We start from the raw sequence: 21,119 nt of genomic DNA on the forward strand, positions 1-21,119 counted from the left end.
AGGGAAACTGTTGCAGGGGAGGAAGTATTCTATCAGAGCAAAAAGAACCTGATTTTATCTGAGGTAAAAAATGTCTAGGAAATTTCCCAGACTCCTTTGCAGCTGAGTCATGTGACACAATTCTGACCAATGAGATGTAAGCATTGTTGGGTGGGGCACTCAGAATGCTCCTTAAGAAGGGATTGACTCAGCCAGCAGTAACCGTCTTGCCCTTCTCTGTTTCCCTACTTCTTCAATGAATGACAGGGGCTCTGGTGATCATCTTGGGATCCTAAGATAGCCATGAAGAAATTTCAAGAAACCTTAGCCCTAACTTCCTTGAACTGCCAAAGCAATTCTCATTATGTGAGAGAAATAAAACCCCAAAACTGTCCTCCCAATTTCTCTCTGGTCAACACTAGGTACTCCTTCCCCCAGGAAGCTATCTATGACCACCATACCCAGTTATGTTAAACCTGGACACCTCTCCCCCAATCACCAGATTAGATCAGACAGATGCGAAATTGAGGCCTTTTAAGGAAACTTCCTGCTAGTTTTTCTGCCTTCTCAGCCCAGGGTGGAGCCTAGTGGCCCACACTGAGCTGGCCGTGAGGCACATAATTCTAAGACAGGCACTCAGTTTCTACCAGAGTCTACCACTTAATCTCTAGTGGAGCCAGTCAAGATGCTTGCTCAATTTTCAGATAGTTTTTTTGGGGTGATGGGTGGGCATGGGGGTGACCTGATGTAGACCCACTCCCTTACTCCTTCATTACTGCTGGCCAGAGATTCTCCACTCACTCAAAGTTAAAAGGCTTTCTCCAGATTTTGTAACAGCTTGCACTTTATTACATATGCAACCCTGCCATACCTGCCGGTATGATCCTCCCTCCCTCCAATGTCATCATCTTCAATGATACCAGTCCCCTCTTGGGGGCACTGAGTTGCCCTCCTTTTCCTCTGGGGGGAGTAGATGGGCAAAAGAAGATCCACAATTGATCAATACAGTCCTCTTAAAAGTATTTACACTTAAATAAGCACCCCTGGGGTGTTGTAAAGGGTATTCAGGATGGGATTCCATGAGAGGCTACCCCTCATCCAAGGTACAGGTTGAAATGAACCAGGGCTGGTCTATCTTGGGCCTCAGAAGGTGGAGAAGAGACAGTGCGTTCTGGTATTTAGTGTGGTCGAGGCATGTCCTCCCCGAACTTGTTTTGGTGGGCGAGATTCTTCACATCTAGGAGAGCCTGGGGAGGAGGCAAGAACAGGGTAATAAGAGCTAGTGAGGTCCCATCTACTTCAGCCAGGACGCTACCCCCGCTCCAACCCTCAAACACCCTGCTCCCTGGACTATTCCACAGCCCCCACACCACAAAAAAATAATCACATGAGACAGCCAAGCAGAGGGGTCTCCAGTCTACCCTCACCCAATCGGAGAAGGTACTGGACGGTGAGGGAGCTAAGTATGCACTCATTAAAGGGTCTCCCCAGGGCCCACCTGGTGGTGGACATATGCCTGACAGTGGTAACACCAGGTAGACAGGTCGACGAAGCTGAGAACTAGTGGATGTCCCAAGTCTTCATGGTGTTGGATCATATGGGCATTGATGTAACGACCGCAGCAGACCTAAAGTTGAGGAGTGAGTGTTGGGCAGGGTGGGCAGCACCCATCTGAGATTTTCTTCCTGGGTAACCTCTACCCCATCCCCTTCCTCTACTCCATACCTGATAGCAAGACAGGCACACCCAATTCTCCTGGAGGGATCCGCAGTCCTGACAGGGTTGTGTCACATCCAGGCCTGCTGCAGGTATGGGGCAGACTGCCGTCAAATGGGGACACCAGGGCAGTGGTGTCACAGCATAAAAGGTGGCCTGGGGTGGATAAAACCGAGTAAGATGGGGACCCAATCTCCCCACTACAAATTCCTACATGATATGCTCCTACCTGAAGAGACAAGTGGGCAAGAGAAGGAAGCCTCAGCCTCTCCCTGAGCTCACCTCGTCAGTGTCACCAAAGCCCATCAGCTTGGAATCATCCAAGTCCTGACCTCCAGCTGCCTCTCCTAGTAGCTTCTCTTCTGGGGTCTGAGAATCTGGGGCCTTCTGGACACACAGAAGCAAGAAAGGTATCTGAGAGGCCTGATTCTTGCCCCCTCTTCCCTTTACCTAGGTGTGGTGGGCCTTACCTGAGTCTTATTGCTTAGGTCCAAGGTCCTGAGACTCTCAATCAAGTTACTGGGGAATATGTAAGGGGTGGTTCCCTGCACAGGTGAGGATGGGGGGGTCTGGCTGTCAGTGCATGAAGCTAGCTTGGTGTGCCCCACAGGCCCCTCTGAGGTGGTCTGGTCCAGCATGGCCCCACCAGTGGCTACCTCCAAGGACTTGTCTTTAGCGAGCTCCACCGTGGCTATCTCTGACTTAGCCTGGCCTGGAATGGACTCCTCCACAGGTGATGCTGAGGTAGCCTTCCCCATGCCTGCTTCCAGAATGTTTTCTTCTGGCCTGGCCATCCCCTTGGCTGACCCAGGATTGGCTGGTTGAGGCTCCTTCTTGGTGACCAGCTCAGAATTGGAGGGTTCCTCCTCCTTGTCCTCCACCTCTGGAACCATAGGAAGGAGATTCTTGAGTGTGGGTGCTAGCCCCTTTTCTGCCTCTAATTCCTGCCCCTTCCTGAGTCCCCTCCTTCCGAGTCCCCCATTGCCCCCAAGTCTCCATGCCCACTCACTTCTGATCCGCAAGCTACGCCAGTATCTGCGATGGACGTGGACAGTCTCTGAGATCGAGGCAAGGGCCCCTGATAGCGGGGGCCTCAGAGGGCCCAGCAGGGGTGGTGGGTCCCCAAGGAGGGTGCGGGTGCAGGCAGCCATGGACTCCGAGATGGATGTCAGGTTATAGCCACCCTGTGTTAAGAAAAAGGGAAGGGAAACTCCTCAGAGAGTTGGGGGTGGGGGTAAGATATCCTGTATGTGCCAACAATCCTAGGTGGGGACCATCACTGTGAAGTTTTGAAAGAGATGAGAAAATGATGCCCAAAGGAGATTTTAGGACATTGCCCTGAGACACAACCAGCCAGAAGAAAGGGGAGGACTCCAAGTCTTCCAAACTACCCTCCCACAGTGTGAAGAGGAACAGGAGACTTACCTCTAGGATTAGGATAATGCGGCCGTTGGCAAGGCCCATCAGCAGGTGGGTGAGGTGGGCGTAGCCTTCAGGTGACACCTGGCAACCCCCCAAGGGGTCTCCCTGTGCGGCGTCAAAGCCAGCTGAGACCAGCACCAGTTCTGGGTTAAACTGAGGCAGGGAGAAAAGAGATGAATGGGCATGAGGGTGGGGACTTCAGTAGGCAGTCGGTGATAGAGACACAGATACATGGAGACCCAGAAACATTAGACACAGAGAGATGAAGACATGTGACCACAGACACGAAGACAAGGACAAATGAAGACATGGAGACAAAGAGATGGAGGCATGACAACAGAGACCTGACAACAAGGAAGGGGAAGACATGGAGACACAAGAAATAGAGACTCAGAGGCACAAGACTCCAAAAGAAGAAACACAGACATACAGAGACTCAGACACAGACAGAGACTTGGACACAGACAGAGATGTAGACATACCAAACACAGACTTAGAGACATGAGAGAGAGACATGAAGACATGAGAGACAGAGATAAGAGACAGTGTCATGAGACACAGAGACGCACACATCCAGAGATGGTGACATGAGTCACAGGGAGACAGAGGTATGTTCTCACATTGACATACGCCAGGGGGAGACAAGATGCACACTCTCCTCCCTGGGTCACACATGGGACTCACATGCACAAAACACAAGGTTTTATACACACAGTGCCAAACAGAGGCACAAACACACTCTCATCACAGAAGATGAACAATGCAAGTGCCACACCCAGAAAAGACAGTCGCATACAGCCACATATACCCACACACACACAGTCCCACACACACCATGACTACACATTCACACTAGTCATACACATACAGTTTCTCTCAGAGCGGGCAACAATCTACAGCCAGCCCTGCACAAACACAACCATTCATGTGTGTGCGTGCGCATACACACAGACAGCCCCAGTGAGGCCATCACCGTACACTCATGACAGCCACACGCACACTGCTGCACCCAGAGGAGGTGGTCACTTGCACACATAGTCACACACAATTCCGCACAGTCACAAGCAGGTACTTACGGCCACCTGTGCAGAGCCAGACACACATATGGAATTGCACACACATACCATGTACAGTTTCCCAGAGATGGCAGTCCCTGGCAGTCACCTACATCTGCCCTCACAAAGTCTGTCACACACACATAACCAGTCACACAAAATGCCTCACACACGCAGTTTACATAAAGAGAAGGTAGTTAAATACAGTCACTTATGCATAGTCTGACAAATATATACGGACCATCACCTAGTCAGGAAGATACATGCAGCTACGGTTATACACAGAGGTGGCTGCCACACACAGAACCCACTGCAGAAAGTCACACACAGGCTGCCACAGGGATAGCCACATATAGTGACATACAATATCCCACCCACAGCACATAGAAAAGGTGGTGACAAATAGCCACCTGCACAGTCTCATACTCAGGCCCCTTCCTTCCCTTGTGCAGTTACACAGAGATGGCAGTCACACACAGCCACCCTCATGTATGGACAGGCACACACAGTGACTCATGATGGTATACACAGAGCACACATCTACAGTTGGTTGCACACAGACCACCCTCGTACATTCAGGACAGACACACATCACACACACACATTCAAGGGAGTCTCACACAATGTCACACACAGAGAAGGCAGTCACATACGGCACAAGTACACACTCAGACAAGTACACAAAGGCCATCACAGAGTCACACCCCACCACACTCAGCTAGCAGTCACGTATAGCCACCACAGGCATCGTATATGATCAGGCGCCCAGTAGTCAGATGCACACACTGAGAAGGCAGGAACGTACTGCCCCTCCAACCCCAGTCACATCACCTACATCCTGAGCCGTACCTCGTAGGCAATGGGAAGTACCAGACGATGCCAGGCAGCCAGGTAGTCGGGGTCACCCATGCGGGGCCCATTCCAGGCCACGTTGACAGTGAAGCCTACACCGGGGGCCTGGCCAATCTGGCTGCTGGCACCCTCATTCCCCATGGGGAAGAAGGTGCCATGATCATAGCGGTGAAGTGACATGTAGAGCACACTGCCGGGATGAGGGGAAGGAGGCCGTGGCCAGGTGGTGGCTGCCTTGCCCATGTAGGCCCCCAGGATCCCTGAGGCATGGCCTGCCTACCTCCCTGGCCACCCCCCTACGCCAGCCCCTCACCTGGGGTCATCCTCAAATATGTGCTGAGTTCCATTACCATGATGGATGTCCCAATCCACGATCAGGATCCTGGGGGGGGGGGGGCAGCTCCTTAGTAACCCAAGATATGTGCCCCCTGGGAGATGGCTTAGGCTAGACCTCTGAGTCTGCAGGAGTATGTATGGCTGGTGGCAGGACCTGGGTCCCTTTTAGGAAAATGCTGGGTATCAGGCTTCTGGGTATTATCAGAGTAAATGTGAAAGCCAGATCCTGGGTCCCAAGGGCTTCACTCTGGGCTTGAGTCAGTGCTGAGGGATGGACCCTAGATTCTGCTCCGATAACTGCTATAGGCCAGAACTGGTGGGCGCTGGACCCTGGATCCTGTTTTATAAGCACCAGGGTGCCACTGAGAGGCTAGATCCTTGGTCCTTGCCGGGTAAAGTGCTAAATGAGTGGACCTTTGGCTGTTTCTGGGTAAGTTCTGGGGGTGACACCAGGGGCCTGCTAGCAAAGCACTGGGCTGGGGGGGATCACCAGGTCCCAACAAGGGTCAGGATTTGGGGTTCCCCAGAGAGCTCTCACCGCAGGGCATGCCCACTGATGGCCTGGGCATGGCGAGCAGCCACAGCCACAGAGTTAAAAAAGCAGAAACCACAAGCAGCATCCCACTCTGCATGGTGTCCTGGTGGGCGCACCACAGCAGTACCATTCAGTACCTGGAAGAGGAGCAGGAAGCTAAGATTGACCATCATCCCTCGCTGCTTTCCATCCCGTTCTCCTTTTCCCTCTCTCCTGTCCCCTCTAGCGGGTACTAGGGGCCCCTTCCCTTGCCTCCCAACCCACCCCTGCAATCCCCATCTCTAGGCATACCTCTCTAGTCATCAGGGGACCCCCCCCATACCTCCTCTCCTCAGGCCCTGCCCAACTCTCCCAGGGCCCTCTCTGTCCATTCTCCCAAGACCTCCTCTCCCTAGCCTATCACCCACCCCACAAAGGATGTACCTCTCCAGCAAGCACAGCCTCCACTAGGCGGCACACAGCGCCAGTGGCGAGCTGTGCACAGGTGAAGGTGCTGGGGCAGATGTAGATGGAGTCAAAGTTGGCGCCCTCACGGTGCAGTTCCCGGGTCTTCATGTTCTCCGTGGCCCGCAGACGAGCTATGTACTCAGCACTGGAGGCATGAGACGAGCACTGGTGGGCAGTGAGGTGGTTCCAGCCCCACCTGGGCGCCACAGCAGCTGTGTGCTCAACACTGCCCCGTGTTCTGGGAGGGAAACCCCAGCTCCAGCCCACTGGACCCCAGCCCCCTCAGGCATGGGGGAGTCTGACCTGTGGCAGGTGAGCAGCTCGGCATCTGTGGCGGGGCGTGCAGGCAGGGTGAGGCAGCGCTCAGTGAGGCCCAGCCCCTCCAGATGGCACATAATTCGCGAGATGCGCTGGGGCATCTCGGGGTGGTGGCTGGGAGCAGGGGGGAAGCCAGAGGTGGGGGATCAATGCTTGAGAAGCAGGCCAGGGACCCCACACCCACTTATCCTGGCCCTCAGGCTGCATACTTGTCCCATAAGTTGTAGTGATTCATCATACGCCGGTCATAGACCAGCCCTGTGCGAGCACACAGCATTGGCCAGGCCATGATTTGGGGCACAGGGGGCTCCCACGGCCCCTCCTCCTTGTCCTTCTCCACGCAGTCCTCCTCGAGGGTCTCAGCTACAAGGGGGAGGCCACATTCACCCTACTTTCCCAGCCTGGCCCCCGCAATACTCTGGGGCTGGGCTCACCCAAATGTAAAAAGGGGCAGAAGGCCTGAAACCAGGGCCCAGAGAGAGGGCCTGACCTTCCCTTACCAAGGTGGCCCAGGAAAGCTGGGGGCTGGTCTGGAAGAGGGTCTCCCCCACCACTCACGTCATGCCCAACCCTCCACACCAGCTCACTTCCCACTTCCTACCAGATTGCATAAGGACCTCCCAGAAGGGCTTGAGGGCTACCAGAGTGCAGGAAATCGAAGTTCGGGCACTGGAGGGCAGGGTAGGCGAAAAATGGGTGCAATGGCCCCTGGGTAGGCAGTGAGGGTCCCACTTACCCACTCCTCCACCTGGGCTCACCTCAAGCAGGGGGCACCAGGGGACTCCAGCATGGGACAAGGGTCTCCCAGAAGGGTGTGGAGCGAGGCACTGACGCCCTCAGCCAGGGAGCGGTAGTTGTAGCCACCCTGGAAGGAGGAGTTGTGGGAGAACCAGACACTCAGAGAATGATAATAATAACGTGCATACTACATGTCAAGCAAAAAGGAATTTAGAGGGTGACCTCAATTCACTGGACAATGATCTAAGGTGACTGTTATTAGCATTATGTCTACTTTATATAAGAAAAGCTGAGGCACAAAGAGGTTAAGTGAGTTACGCCAGGTTGTAGCTATTAAGCGGAAATGCTGGGATTGAAACCCCTGCTGGACTCGAAAGTCTGGTTCTCAAGTGCTCCAGAATCCACAGGCTGAGACAAAGGTTGTGGTAATGGGGTGAACTGCGGGCATGACGCATCACTCACCTCCAGAGACAGGATCAGCTTGCCTCCTGCCAGACCCATGAGCATGTGGGTCAGCTGCGCGAACCCTGCTGGAGTGGCAGCCATCTTGCCCTAGGGGGCAGGAAGGGTCAGCCTGGCTCCATGCAGCCCCTCTGCCCACCTGCTACCCCAGGACCCTGCCTTACCTTGGGGTCCCCTTGGAGGGCATCATATCCAGCAGCCACCAGGACCAGCTGTGGCTGGAACTGAGGAGGGAATGGACTACATGAGGCCCCTGCCCTCATGGCCCATCCCTCCACGCTGCCCTGTCCCTAACAAACCCTAGGTCCCCAGGACCTCAAGGGCAACTGGCAGCAGGATGCGCAGGAACGCAGCAATGTAGTCGGCATCCCGCATCCCCACCTGCAGACAGAGGCATGACAGAGTCAGTCAGCCACTACCACCTGCTCTGGACTACCTGAGAGGCAGGCGTGGGTGTTACGGTGGGGGCAGAGTATGCCACCACTGACCTGGTTCCAAGGCACATTGATGTTGTATCCCTGACCTCGGCCGAAGCCTGTGGCGGACCAGTTAGAGGCCTTAAGGTGGGGCCAGAACTGGCCGTGCTCATAGCGGTGGATGGAGAAATACAGGACGCTGGAGGCAGAGGAAAATAGAGGTGGGGGGCTTGGAGGAGAGTCAATCTCTCCAGCCCACAGCTGCCATGGTTCACTCATCACCCGTTTCCCCATTCAACCACTCATTCATTCTCCCATTAATTCTTTAATCCATATATCCATTCATTCTTCTGTTAATTCACCCTTCCATTCAACTGCCAGTTTATTCATTCTCCCATTAATTCTTCATTTATTCGCTACATCACTCACTCATTCATTTGGTCTCCCACTGGAGCCTCTCAGTAAACCTCACTGCCCCCCTCAGTATCTGTTATGGATTGAACTGTGTCCCCCCAACCACTATTGTTGGTTGTCCACCATTCTGTGATCTGATGTGATTATCCCATGTGCTGTAAATCCTAACCTCTGTGATGTTATAGAAACGCTGGTGGCATAGTGGTTAAGAGCTATGGCTGCTAACCAAAAGGTCGGCAATTCGACTCCACTAGGCACTCCTTGGAAACCCTCTGGGGCAGTTCTACTCTGTCCTATAAGGTCACTATGAGTCGGAATCGACTCAATAGTAATGTTTTTTTTTTTAATGATGTTATGGCACAGTGGTTGAGAGCTACAGCTGCTCACCAAAAGGTCAGCAGTTTGAATCCATCAGCCACCCCTTGGAAACCCCAAGGGGTCGCTATGAGTCCGAATTGACTTTATGGCAATGGGTTTGGTTTTTGGTTTATGTTAATGAGGCAGGATTTAGAGGCAGTTATGTTAGGAGGCAGGGCTCAATCTACAGGATTAGGTTGTATCTTGAGCCGATCTCTTTTGAGATATAAAAGAGAGAGGAGAGAGACCTCATGTCACCAAGAAAGAAGCACTGGGAGTGCAGTGTGTCCTGTGGACCCAGGGTTCCTGTGCTGAGAGGCTCCTAGACTAGGAGGAGATTGATAGCAAGGACCTTTCCCCAGAAAGAGAAGGCTTGGAGCTGGCACCCTGAGTTCGGAATTCTAGCCTACTAGACTGTGAGAGAATAAATTTCTCTTTGTGGCATTTCTGTTATAGCAGCACTAGATAACTAAGACAGTATTCACCTGGTTCCATGCTCAGCTCAGAAACCCTGGGAGCTTTTGGGTCTATCCCAGCCCCTGGGGACTCCTGACCTTGCAGGGGACTCTAGATCATGCGTGCCTACCCACCTGCCCCTGTGACCAAGACACTGGAGACCCACAGGTGGCATGGGGCTTGTGGGGTTAGGAGGGGTGGAACTTAGGTCTCTATGTGGAGGTGGAGGAGGGTGGGGGGTTGTCATGAGGTCAGTGAGGGGGCAGTTACTTCTCTCCAACACTTTACAGGCCCCCTTTACTACTTCCTCTATTTTATAGGTGAGAAACTGAGCACTAAGAGGGGTCCAGGGGATTGTGAGGGGGACTGACATACAAAACAGATACTGAAAAGTCAGGACTGTACATGTTCTGATGGAAAGCCAGACAAGGGGCTGTGAGAGGGTTTAACTCTGGGCAAAAAAAATGAATAATCTTTCATCCATCTACTCATCCATCCATCTATTCATCCACCACCTGCCTTGTTCCAGAAAGAATTTAGCCTGCATTTTTTTCTTCTTAGAGATATGCAAGAAATAGTGGTATGCAATAAATCTAGACAAACTTAAGAGACAAAATCTAATAAATGTTGATAACAGTTGTTAAAAACGTAATGCAACTGACATAAATGGATTTTTGAAAATGGGAAATATCTTGGAATTAGGAAATGAAACCCATGCTAAAACTGATCCTGAGGAGCAGGTGGGTGATGAAGCAATCATTGTTTTATTTTGTATACTGATAGATAAATATAGGTACTAAGTTAACCATCAGTGGAAGAGAAATAGAGCAGAACATAAAAATTATCATCGGGAATAAAAGAATAAAGAAATATTTGGAGAAAACCAACCCCACAGGAGTATCACCAGAGTCAACAAACAGAACTAACACCCAAGGAAACTAAGTTTATAAAGCAAACAGAGGGGATTTTAAAATAAGTTCGACTCATTTCCAGTGAAAGGGTGGTGGACTGAGAGCACAAGCTTTACCTCCTCTCCCTTCCACAATTTCAGACAAATGACAGTAAAGGAATGTTAAATGAGTAGCAACCCAGAAAGACAGGGAGAATGAGGGAAAAGATGTCAGACAATGAGTGACTTCAAGTCTCTGGAAGGTAGAAAGCCTCAGGACTTTGAGGCACCAGGTGTTCCAGAGAATAGGGTAACACATGGGGTATTAGACTCTCAGAGCCATCTCCCATGCTGAGCAGCTGGAGGCAGGGCACCCCACCCTCCCTTACCCTCAAGAAGATGACCTGATTGGCTCATAAAATAAAGAACATCACCCCTTAGTGCTGCGCTCCTTTAAAAAACCATCTATATGAGACCAAAGGGTCAACAATTACTCTAAAACAAAGATGAGAAGGTAAGGGGGCAGGGGAACAAGATTACTGGAGACGTAATAGCCAGAATGGAATTAATGAGAATGCTGACACATTGTGAAAAATGTAACTACTGTCACTGAATAATTTGTATAGAAATTGTTAAATGGGAATCTAATTTGCTGTGTAAACTTTCAACGAAAACACAATAATATATTATTTATAAAAAAAAAAAAAAAGATGACCTGAGGTTTCTCCTCTGGAGAAATCAAGCACAGACACTGGGTCAATGCACCCAAAATCAACACTGAATAGCCAATTCTCAATTAGCAGGTCACCAAATTTGTTTCTTTTAACTACTTAGTTTTAGTTTAAGGAGTCCTGGTGGTGCAATGGTTAAGCGCTCAGCTGGTAACCAAAAGGTCGGAGGTTTGAACCCACCAGGTGCTCCTCAGGGGAAAAAAAGACCTGGTTATTTGCTCTCATAAAGATTATAGCCTAGAAACCCCTACTCTGTCTACTCTGTCCTACAGGGTCGCTATGAGTCGGCATCGACTCAACAGCACACAACAGCAACAGTTTTAGTTTACCTGCTTTCACTGTCTTTATAAAAAGATTTTAAGGACTCTCCAATCTGTCTCCACCCCAAGACCCTACTGCTGGAGTTATAAGACTGAGAGAGGGGAAGCTGGGAGATTAAAGAGCACAGAGAGAATTTTTACTTATACATTCTTATTCTTAAGGAGGAATGTATTGAATATATTCACAATTCTTCATACTCATGCATATGGTCAATAATGTATCCACAAAACAACAAATCTATACCCTCTGGTGCATTTATTAGAACAAAAAGAACAATTAATGATACTTTAAAAAATTCTTGTTAATTTTCTTATGCGTGATATTGTGGTCATGCTTTTTTTTTTAAGCATCTTACATTTTAGAGATACATTCTTAAATATTTACAGATGAAACTATATGGTGTCTGGGATTAGCTTCAAAATATACAGGAGCAAGGCAGTGGGTGCAGATATAGATGAAACAAGATTGGCTAATGAGTTGATAAATGTTGATGCATTCAAATCAAGACGCCAGAAATGAAAATAAAGAACACAGGAGAAATAATAAAGATAAAAACAGAAAAAAGAATGAAGTACAAAAAAAAACAATAAAATTGTAGAAATGACTCCAAAAGCCAAAAGCTAGATTTTCAAAAGATAAATAAAATAAACAAGTCTTTGGCAAGGCTGAGGAGAAAAAGAGAGATGGCAGCCCAAAGAACAGATCCTCTTGATTCTGGCATTTGGCAGGACCCCATCTAGCGCCTGGGTCTTTGCCAGCATGGCCTAAAGTGAAACCTGTCAATGGAAATTCCCTGCCCCCATTCTGGGAAAATGCATTTCAGGAAAACATACCTACAGATACCATGGAAGAGTAGCCCCATGACAGCCACCTACAACAGTAAACACAGTACTTTGCTCTTAAGCATAAACAGCCATATAAGGATCATTAGACATTTGAGGAAAATCACATCATGAAAGAGAAGGACCAATATAAACAAACAATTAAAGCATCCCCAAAATAAAAAGACATATTTCAGGGAACAGAAGAGAAGACATTTCTAATTAGTACTCTAAAAAACAAAATCAGGAATGATATGGTGTAGAAACAGAGAGGAAGAAAGTACTCTTGGAGATTAAATGAATGTCTAAATACAAAATTCAACAGAAGACTTGAACGTAAATTTGAACGTAAATCTCCTAGGATACAGGGCAAAAGGAAAAAGAGAAAACATAAGACAAAAAGTAAGAGACATAAAATAAAATAAGAGACATAGAGGACCAACTCAGAAGGTCTATCATCTGGCTAACAGGAGTTCTAGAGAGAACAGAGAAAGCACAGTAGAAGAAATTATCAAAGATCTAATAGATGAAAAACTCCCAAGAACTTAAGAGAGGCCTGAGTCTAGAAAACAACCTACCTAGATCAGGCAAGGGGCCGTGAGAGCTCAGGATTTATGGAAAAAAAAGTGGATTCTATGCAGTTGGTTTCATAGAAGTCTAGATAAGTACAACCTTTCTGGAAGGAAGTCTGGCAGTATATACCAGAATTTAAAGCATGCTGACCCTCTGACCCAGAAATCCACTATCAGAAATTTATCCTTCAGATATACTCAGAATAGTATAAAATCACATATTTTCAAAATGTTCATTGTAGACTTGTCTAATAACAAAAACTAGAAAGCATCTTAAATATCCAGAGGTCAAAGAGAAGTACAGCCACGCGATCCAAAAAAAAAAAAAAAACCAAACCCAGTGCTGTCAAGTCATTCCGACTCACAGTGACCCTACAGGACAGAGTGGAACTGCCCCATAGTTTCTAAAGAGTGCCTGGCGGATTCGAACTGCGGCCCCTGTGGTTAGCAGCCGTAGCACTTAACCACTACGCCAGCAGGGTTTCCAAACAGCCACACAATATAATGCTATAAAGCTCCTACAGAGAAAGAGGTGGTTTTAAATGAAAAAAAAAAAAAAGCAAGTCGCTGAAGAGCATGTAGAGGATTATCCCATTAGGCACTGTCAACAATAATAATAATGAATAGTCATACATCCGCAGGAAAAAATCTGTGAGAATATAATCCACACTGTCAATAGTCATTTATAAGGTGATGGGAATTCTAGGAGACTCACAGTTCTTTAGACATTTCTGTATTAATTTTTTCAACACATACTTTACAATATTGCCATAATATGAAAAAACAAAGTTGTAATTTGAGGTTCACTCCAGTCTCAGTGAACAAGATCCCCAAATATTTCTGGGCTCAAATCATGTCTCTACCACTTTCTCTATGTGTAACCTCTTATCTTGTAAGCCTCAGTTTCCTTATCTGTAATATGGGGAACCCAACAGTCCCTGCCTTATACAGTGATATTAAGAAAGACAGCAGACACACACAATGCTAGCAAAGATCCTTTGAATGCCTTGCTTTTCCTTCCTCCTAGGCCCCTTCTGGCTGGGCCTATGTCTACTATTTGCAGTTGGACTTGGGGCATACCTGGGGTCCTGGTCAAAGGTGAACTGTGTTCCTTGACCATGGTGCACATCCCAATCCACAATAAGGACCCTGTGTGCCAGAAGAAAGGGGACACTGTGTAAGGGGATCAAGATGAATGCAGGGGAAGAGCCCAGACCAGGATACTCCACCCCAGGCCATCATATCTGCCCTGCTGCTGCTGACCTCTGAATATCATGCTTCTGCTGAGCGTAGCGGGCAGCCACGGCCACATGGTTGAACATGCAATACCCATCCATAAGATTGTGCTGGGCGTGGTGTCCAGGAGGCCTGGGGAGGACAGGGAAGACCACAAAATGGTCAGGGGATCCTCCTCTACTGAGACAGATTCTCCCCGGCTCCCTAATCCTGGAGTACCAACTCCTCCAATGCTGACTCCTGCAAATCTGCCAGGAACTGAGTAACTGGGACTCTTGAACCCTCACCACCCCCAATTTACAGCTCTCTCTCCAGGGGAGGTTTGCCAGTGTTCAAATGGTAACTGCATACAGCCTCACACTCAGTCATTCTGCTGCTGAGGATTTAGTCCACAATCTATACAACAAAAAGAGTGAAATAACATGTTTGTAAATGCCCAACGATATTTGCTGCAGAATTTTTTTTTTTAAACAGCAAATGATGGAAAAAACCAAAACATCCATTAGCAGGGGACTGGTTGAATTTTTGTACAATTGCACAATGGAGTTTTATATGGCTCTAGGCTAGGCTTAAGGAGTCGTGATGGTATAGCTGCTAACCAAAAGGTTGGTGGTTCAAACCCACCAGCAGCTCTGCAGGACAAAGATGTGGCAGTCTGCTTCTGTAAAGATTTATGGCCTTGGAAACCCTATGGGGCAGTTCTACTCTGTCTTATAGGGTTACTATGAGTCAGAATCAAATCAGTGGCAACGAATTTGGTCTTTTTGGTTAAGCTAAGCTTCCCAAGATGCGTAAGTGAAAAGTGCATGGTATGGAAGGGGGTATCAAGTACTCATACCATTTATGGTTAAAAAAGGAGAGGGGGTGAGAGGATATACTGACTACATTTCGTCAGCTCTGAGATGCCAATGATTAGAAGACGTACCATGATTTTAAATGCCAACAACAAAGCAGAAAATGCTATCAATTAAATTCTGTGACGCCACTGTTTGTAAGAAGTATGTGTATTTCAAGACGTTAAAAATAGGAAAAAAATATACGTCTTAGAATCAATGAGATAGTAGTTATTCCTTGACTAAGCATAGACTGTTTCTGGGAGGACACGAGCCACTGGTTACAATGATTACCTCCCAGGAGAGGAACTGGGGGTGGGAGAAGGACTTTTTCTTATATGCCCTTTTGTATCTTTGACTTTTGAACCATGTGAATATATTACCCATACTAGTAAATTTTAAATTTGAGAGAAAGAATTAAAAAAAAAAAGGTAGAAAGCTAAATGTTAGAGGTTCCTACCTGATGACAGCCATGCCATTCCGGACTTTGGCCCCCAGAACCGCATCCACCAGTCTGAGGACAGAGCCTGAGGCTAGGCAGGCACAGGTGTATGAGTTCTGCAGCGACAGTGGGGAGCAGAGAAGGAGTGAGGGAGAGAACAGGCCTGTCCACTCAGCTGCTCCCATAGGGAACACAGGGGAATGGGGTCCAGGGTGGGGCGGACATGGGGATGGGGACCCCAGGAGTGCTGCCTCCCTTGCTCCCGCAGCACTCATCCATACTGGATGCAGGTAGACTGAGTCATAGGTCTTTGCCAGGATGCGGAGTTCCGCCTCATTCATGTACTGGGTCGTCTCCATCAGATCAATGTATTCTAGGCTAAGGAACAGATGGGGGATGGCATTCAGGGGACTGCCTCCCTCCTTAGCCCTGAGCAGGGGGACCGTATCCCCTCCCCATCTGAGTCCTTCATACACCATACCCTGGGTCAATCAAGGCCCTCAACTGTCAACCAGGGGAAATAGCTGAGACATAGGACACATTCCCTCCTTCCCTAGCCCGCTGCATTCCCTGTAATAGCATTTGCTCCCTGCCACCCTTCCCTGCCCCAGGCTCTAGCCACACCAAACCTTACCTCCAGGACTTGGGCCATACTGTTCCACCTGTCTATACCTCCCTTCCCTCTCAGCATTCCTCTTCATCTAACTCACTCTTTCTCTCCTCTTAAAGCTCAACTCAGATACCCTCCCTCTGCCCAGCTAGCTTTCCTTGAACCACATGCCTCCAGGCCTCTTATTTTGGGCTCCTGCAGCCCTCTGGGGGCATAGCCCTGATCATTCTGTCCACATATCAACCATCTTTTTACAACCAGGTTATAGTAACAACAGCTCATCGTGGGCTGATGATATGTCAGGTACTGTTCTAAGCCCCTGACACTGAAGCCTCCTGATAAAGGCATGTTTATTAGCCCCCATGTTACAGGTGATGATCCAAAGAGCCTCAGTTACTTGCCCAAGGCCACAAAGCCCATGATGTTCCTTTCCAAAGCAGTCAGCCACCCTAGTCAGCCCAGGGTAGCTTCCTCCCCATCCCTACAAGGCTACCAAACCTTCACCTGTGAACCAACATCAGCTCCTCCTTTTTGGCTGACCGAGCCTGGGGAGACATGAGGAATAAATGGCTAAGACACAAGCCAGGCCCAGGTCCCACCAGTCGCCAGCCCTCCACCCAGGGTATCTGCTGGGGGACTCACCTGGAAGGAGATACAGCGATCTAAGAGGCCCTCCTGGGTCAGCTGCTCCTTGATGGCATGGAGCCGCTCAGGGCATTCAGGGAAGCTGGGGAGACAAAGACACAGTCATATATATGTACGTATGTATATATATATGTATATATATGTATATATGTATATATATGTATATATATATATATATCTAAAACTGCCCCATAGGATTTCCAAGGCTGCAATCTTCATGGAAACAGACTGCCACATCTTTCTCCCATGGTGCAGGTAGTGCGTTCGAACCACCGACCTTTCAGGTAGCAGCTGAGCACTTAACCACTGCGCAACCAGGGCTCCATCTCTCTCTCTACATTATATATATGTCTATAGACAGTGGTGAGCACCACATCTGCTCCTGCCACATCCCCCCCATCCAGCCTTCCACAGCTGCTCAAGCCAAACACTTTGGAATCTCCACTGACTCCTGTTGGCTCCAATCTCAAAATATATCCAGAGTCTGACCCTCTCCTCATCACCTCCATTGCTACTACTATAATCTCTCACCTGAGCTAGGGCAGTAATCTTATTGGTTATCCTCCTTCTGCCCTTGCTCCCCTAGCACTCCTTTCTTTACACAGCAGCCAGAGACATCAGTTAAAACCTAAATCTTTTATTCAAAACCTTCCTGTGGCTCCCACCATGGTCCAGAAGGCCCTACACACTGTCCCCCACCTCCTCTCTGACCCCATTTCTTACCACCCTCCCTCTTAATCATTTTGCTTCACCTACACTGGTCTCCTCACTGTTTCTCAATAAAACCAAGTATTCACTTGCCTCAGGGACTTTACTCTAGTTGTTCCTCCTGCCTGGAACTTTCTCCCAGATGTCTGAGTGGCTCACTCCCTACCTCCTTCAGGTCCTACTATTTAACACTTAAGAATCCCCTCCACTGTACTTTCTACTACCCTTCTTCCCACTTTATTCTTTGCCACAGCACCTCCCTTTCTAACATACTACACAATTTACTTTTTTTTTTTGGTTTACTGTCTGTCTTTCCCTTCTAAAATGCAAACTCCATGAAAGCAGGGTTGTTTATTCTGTTTACTGCTGTATCTACTACTCCTCAGTAAATACTAAATATTTATTCAATAAATGAAAGGCATACAGTTTTTACACCATGAATCTTACATTTAGATGGGGGAGATAAGATACTCAACTGGTAAACATACAAATATAATCATTTAAAAACAATGACATGGGCTCTAAGTATCTAAGTCAGGTATAGGGTAGGGTAGTGGCAAGGAAAAGCCCTCTCTGAGAAAGTCTTGCTGAGATGTGAATGGTGAATAAGCACTAGCTGGGAGAAGAGGAGACAGAAAGGAATCTCTGGAGAAAGGATCAGCCAGAGTAAAGACCTGAGGCGAGAGGGTACCTGGCATGTTTGAGGAACAGCAAGGGGACCAATACAGGTGAAGTGAAGTGAATGAGGGACAGGATGGTGGCTGATGAAGTTACAAAGATGATGTGGGGCCAGTCATGTGGAACCTTAGAGGCCAGGATGAAGAATTTGGACTTTACCTTGAGGGCAACGGTCCACCTTTGAAGAATTTTTTTTTAAGCTGTTGTGTGGAAAACAGATTGTAGGGATGAGGGCAAAAGCAGCGGAACCAGTGAGGAGGCCTCTGCAATAGTCTAGGTGTATTCAGTATCTGATCTCTCCACACCACCTCTACTGACTGTGGCAGCAGTAGAGGTGGTGTGGAGAGATCAGATACTGAATATGTATATTTTGAACATAGAGCCAATAAGGATTTACTGATGGATTACAACAAGGGTGAAAGTAGAGTCTGTGGGAAGTGTAATTCTTCATTTTCACCATAAATGTCCTTGCCCCAGTGAAGCCATCCAGGAACCCTGAATGCTAGCTTAGGGTCCTCTATTAAATACCCTTCAATCCCCTGGTCTTAAGTCCTCCTTCATTAAACAATTCATACTGCCATTGGCTGTTTAATGATCAGCTCTCCTACTCTCCTTTCAGCTCTCTGAGAGAGGACCTTGTCTATCTTGTCCACATTTGTATCACCAACTCCTAGCATACTACTACCAGTTACCAGTTGCCATTGAGTCAATTCCAATTCATGGCAATTTCATGTGTGTCAAAGCAGAACTATGCTTCATAGGGTTTTCAATGGCTGATTTTTTGAAGTAGATCACCAGGCCTTTCTTCCAGGGCACCTCTGGGTAGACTCAAACCTCCAACCTGTAGTTAACAGCTGAACTTAACTGTTTACATCACCCAAGGATTCCTCCTGGCACACAACTGTTTACATCACCCAAGGATTCCTCCTGGCACACAGTAGGTGCTAAAAGGAACCCTTTTAACTCTAAGCCCCACCTCCCCAAATCATCTGCTTCCAGTTTCCAGGCTGCCCTAAGAAAGAATTCCTTCTTGCTAATGTGTTTTTGGGGACTGCTTAGAGGACTCAGCCTCACCTGTCATCCCAGAGGCAGTGGAATTCATTTAGCTGCTCTTCGAACACCAAGCCTGTGCCAGACAGTGCCTTGGGCTCCAGGTTCAGATCCTGCAGGGAAAAAATGGGAGACACAGATCCAATTAGAGCCTGAGTCAGAGGGAACATTCCATACTGTCCAGGATGGGAAACCTCAGGGTCTTGGGTTGCCATTGGAGGCTAAATCCAGGCCAGGCCCCTCTCACCAGCTCTTGCAGCCCCATGATTAGGTCTTGCTCTGCTGCTTGGCTGAGCTTCTTCATTCTGCCTTTCTTCTTTACCTCTGCTAGACTAGGGCTGGAGCGGGGTACAGCACCCTTTTTAACACCACGCTTCTGTCAAGCAGAAAGAAGGGTCAGAGTCCAGGGGACAATCCACGGCTCTCCCTCCCCGGGGCCGGTCTGGGGCCTCACCGAGATGACGCTGGAGTTATGGGAGGGTGAGTGGGGGTTGTGTCTACTCCTTCGCTGTCTGTTTGTGGTGGAATCTTGGCCGGTGGAGGTCATGGTAGGAGAGACTGAGCCCCTGACACGGTCCTGGGGGAGTAGACGTGACTGTCTGTAAGGGACGGTGTGCCCAGAGGACCCAATATCCTTCCCCTTGCCGGCCCGCCTCCTATACTATTCTCCATCCCTTATGCTAGCCTATTCCCCACTGCCTTCTAAAACTCCACTTCTCCCAAGACCCTCTCCCTCCACTGGGGTGTCCCTTTCACCTTTCCACTAAATTCTACCCCTTTTACACAATTCTCTTTTCCTCTTTCAAATACTTGCCCTTTCACTGAGCCATTAATTCCCGACTCAGTCCTTTCTAGGGCCTGCCCTTCCCAGCTAATCCCCGCCCTTCCACTCTACCTAGCCCCCCATTCCCAGACCCTTTCATTCTTCTAAGCCTCGTCCTGGTTGTGGAACTCTGATGGTGTAGCGGTTAAGAGCTCGGCTGCTAACCAAAAGGTCAGCAGTTTCAATCCACCAGCCGCTCCTTTGAAGCACTATGGGGCAGTTCTATCCTGCCCTACAGGATCGCTATGATTCGGAATCGGCTCGACAGTACCTAACAACAAGCCTCACCCAGACCCCACCCCTTCACAAATCTTCCTTTTACGGCGATCTCCAGGGAAAATCGCCCACGCTTTCACTCAGCCAAACCCAGCCACTGCCCCATCCCAAGCTTAACGATTCACCTACCCTCGCCCCTAACGTTTCAATAAGTCCCGCCCCTGAGAGGACTACTTTCCTTCCTCCAGACCCTATCCCCTGCCCTAGGCCCTACACTTAACGCCACACCAACCCCCTCTAGCCAGTCCTGAGCCGCCTCCCGCTAGCTTCCGCCCCCTTCTCGCTCCCCACATTGACGCAGACCAACCGCTTCGGTTCCACTCACTGGGCGCGGCCCCCTCTCAAACCCCGCCCATTGCTCTCGCTAGCAAATTCTGGCGACTTGTGGGACGGCGGGTTCCCAGGCTCCTCCTTTCCATTGGGGCGGTTCTCTCTGCCTGCTGAGATCCCGCCCACACCAGCTTCCTCAGTGCCCCCCAAGACCACGCCCATCGCGCTGGCCACACCTTCCGCAAGCTCACAAAACCGGCGCGGAGGCAGGAGAAACTGTCTATGCTGCGCCTGCGTGAAGTAGCACTAGCGGTTCAATACAAGGCTAAGGCTGTCCCGTCCCCCGGCTACTGCTTGCCTGCCTTGGCCACCAACCCTCTGCCCCTGCCCAGTCACCTCAGGAACCCTCTGGATCCGCGACGATTGTGCCTTGCAAAGATTCAAGAGAGCGCAGGGAAGGGAGGGAGTTAGGCAACGGCGTTTTCCCACTTTCCCGCTGCTTCCGGCGCGGCGCTCCGTGATGACGTAGCTTGGGCGGGCTGGCTGCTGGGCCCGAAGTGGGGCCCAGAGTGGGGTTGAAACTGAAGGACGGTTTGGTAGCGGCCAAAGTGCGAATGATGATGATCATAAATACTGTGGGGATTCTATGAGTTGATATTCACTAAGGTCGCACACATTAAGCACACACCAAATGTTAAAAAAGCTATTAAA

At 49.0% G+C, this 21,119-nt stretch overlaps 1 protein-coding gene across 11 annotated transcripts; it reads right to left on the reverse strand.

The window, feature by feature from the left end:
* Positions 1 to 805: 805 nt before the first annotated feature.
* Positions 806 to 20,914, reverse strand: HDAC6 (histone deacetylase 6). 11 transcript variants are annotated; one of them, XM_049872247.1, is made up of 30 exons: positions 20,268 to 20,370; positions 19,494 to 19,616; positions 19,287 to 19,415; positions 19,064 to 19,152; positions 16,601 to 16,685; positions 16,463 to 16,503; positions 15,630 to 15,726; positions 15,367 to 15,464; positions 14,101 to 14,205; positions 13,918 to 13,986; positions 8,349 to 8,475; positions 8,176 to 8,241; positions 8,025 to 8,084; positions 7,861 to 7,950; positions 7,419 to 7,525; positions 7,262 to 7,329; positions 6,870 to 7,023; positions 6,646 to 6,774; positions 6,319 to 6,538; positions 5,899 to 6,032; positions 5,338 to 5,406; positions 5,022 to 5,214; positions 3,121 to 3,270; positions 2,705 to 2,879; positions 2,352 to 2,578; positions 2,166 to 2,240; positions 1,978 to 2,082; positions 1,705 to 1,851; positions 1,478 to 1,606; positions 806 to 1,226 (listed from the first exon to the last, which is right to left on the reverse strand). In XM_049872247.1, the coding sequence occupies exons 2-30, from the start codon at positions 19,584 to 19,586 to the stop codon at positions 1,158 to 1,160; spliced, it is 3,300 nt and encodes a 1,099-aa protein (XP_049728204.1). In that variant the 5' UTR covers positions 19,587 to 19,616; positions 20,268 to 20,370; the 3' UTR covers positions 806 to 1,157. The 11 variants fall into 11 exon arrangements, with proteins under 11 accessions (XP_049728204.1, XP_049728209.1, XP_049728207.1 ...); XM_049872252.1 differs by lacking the exon at positions 20,268 to 20,370 and adding an exon at positions 20,805 to 20,914 and having other exon boundaries at positions 2,166 to 2,578; positions 6,319 to 6,487; XM_049872250.1 differs by lacking the exon at positions 20,268 to 20,370 and adding an exon at positions 20,805 to 20,914 and having other exon boundaries at positions 2,166 to 2,578.
* Between the last annotated feature and the right edge of the window lie 205 nt (positions 20,915 to 21,119).

This window comes from Elephas maximus, chromosome X (genome assembly GCF_024166365.1).
Source record: "Elephas maximus indicus isolate mEleMax1 chromosome X, mEleMax1 primary haplotype, whole genome shotgun sequence".
NCBI lineage: Eukaryota > Metazoa > Chordata > Mammalia > Proboscidea > Elephantidae > Elephas > Elephas maximus.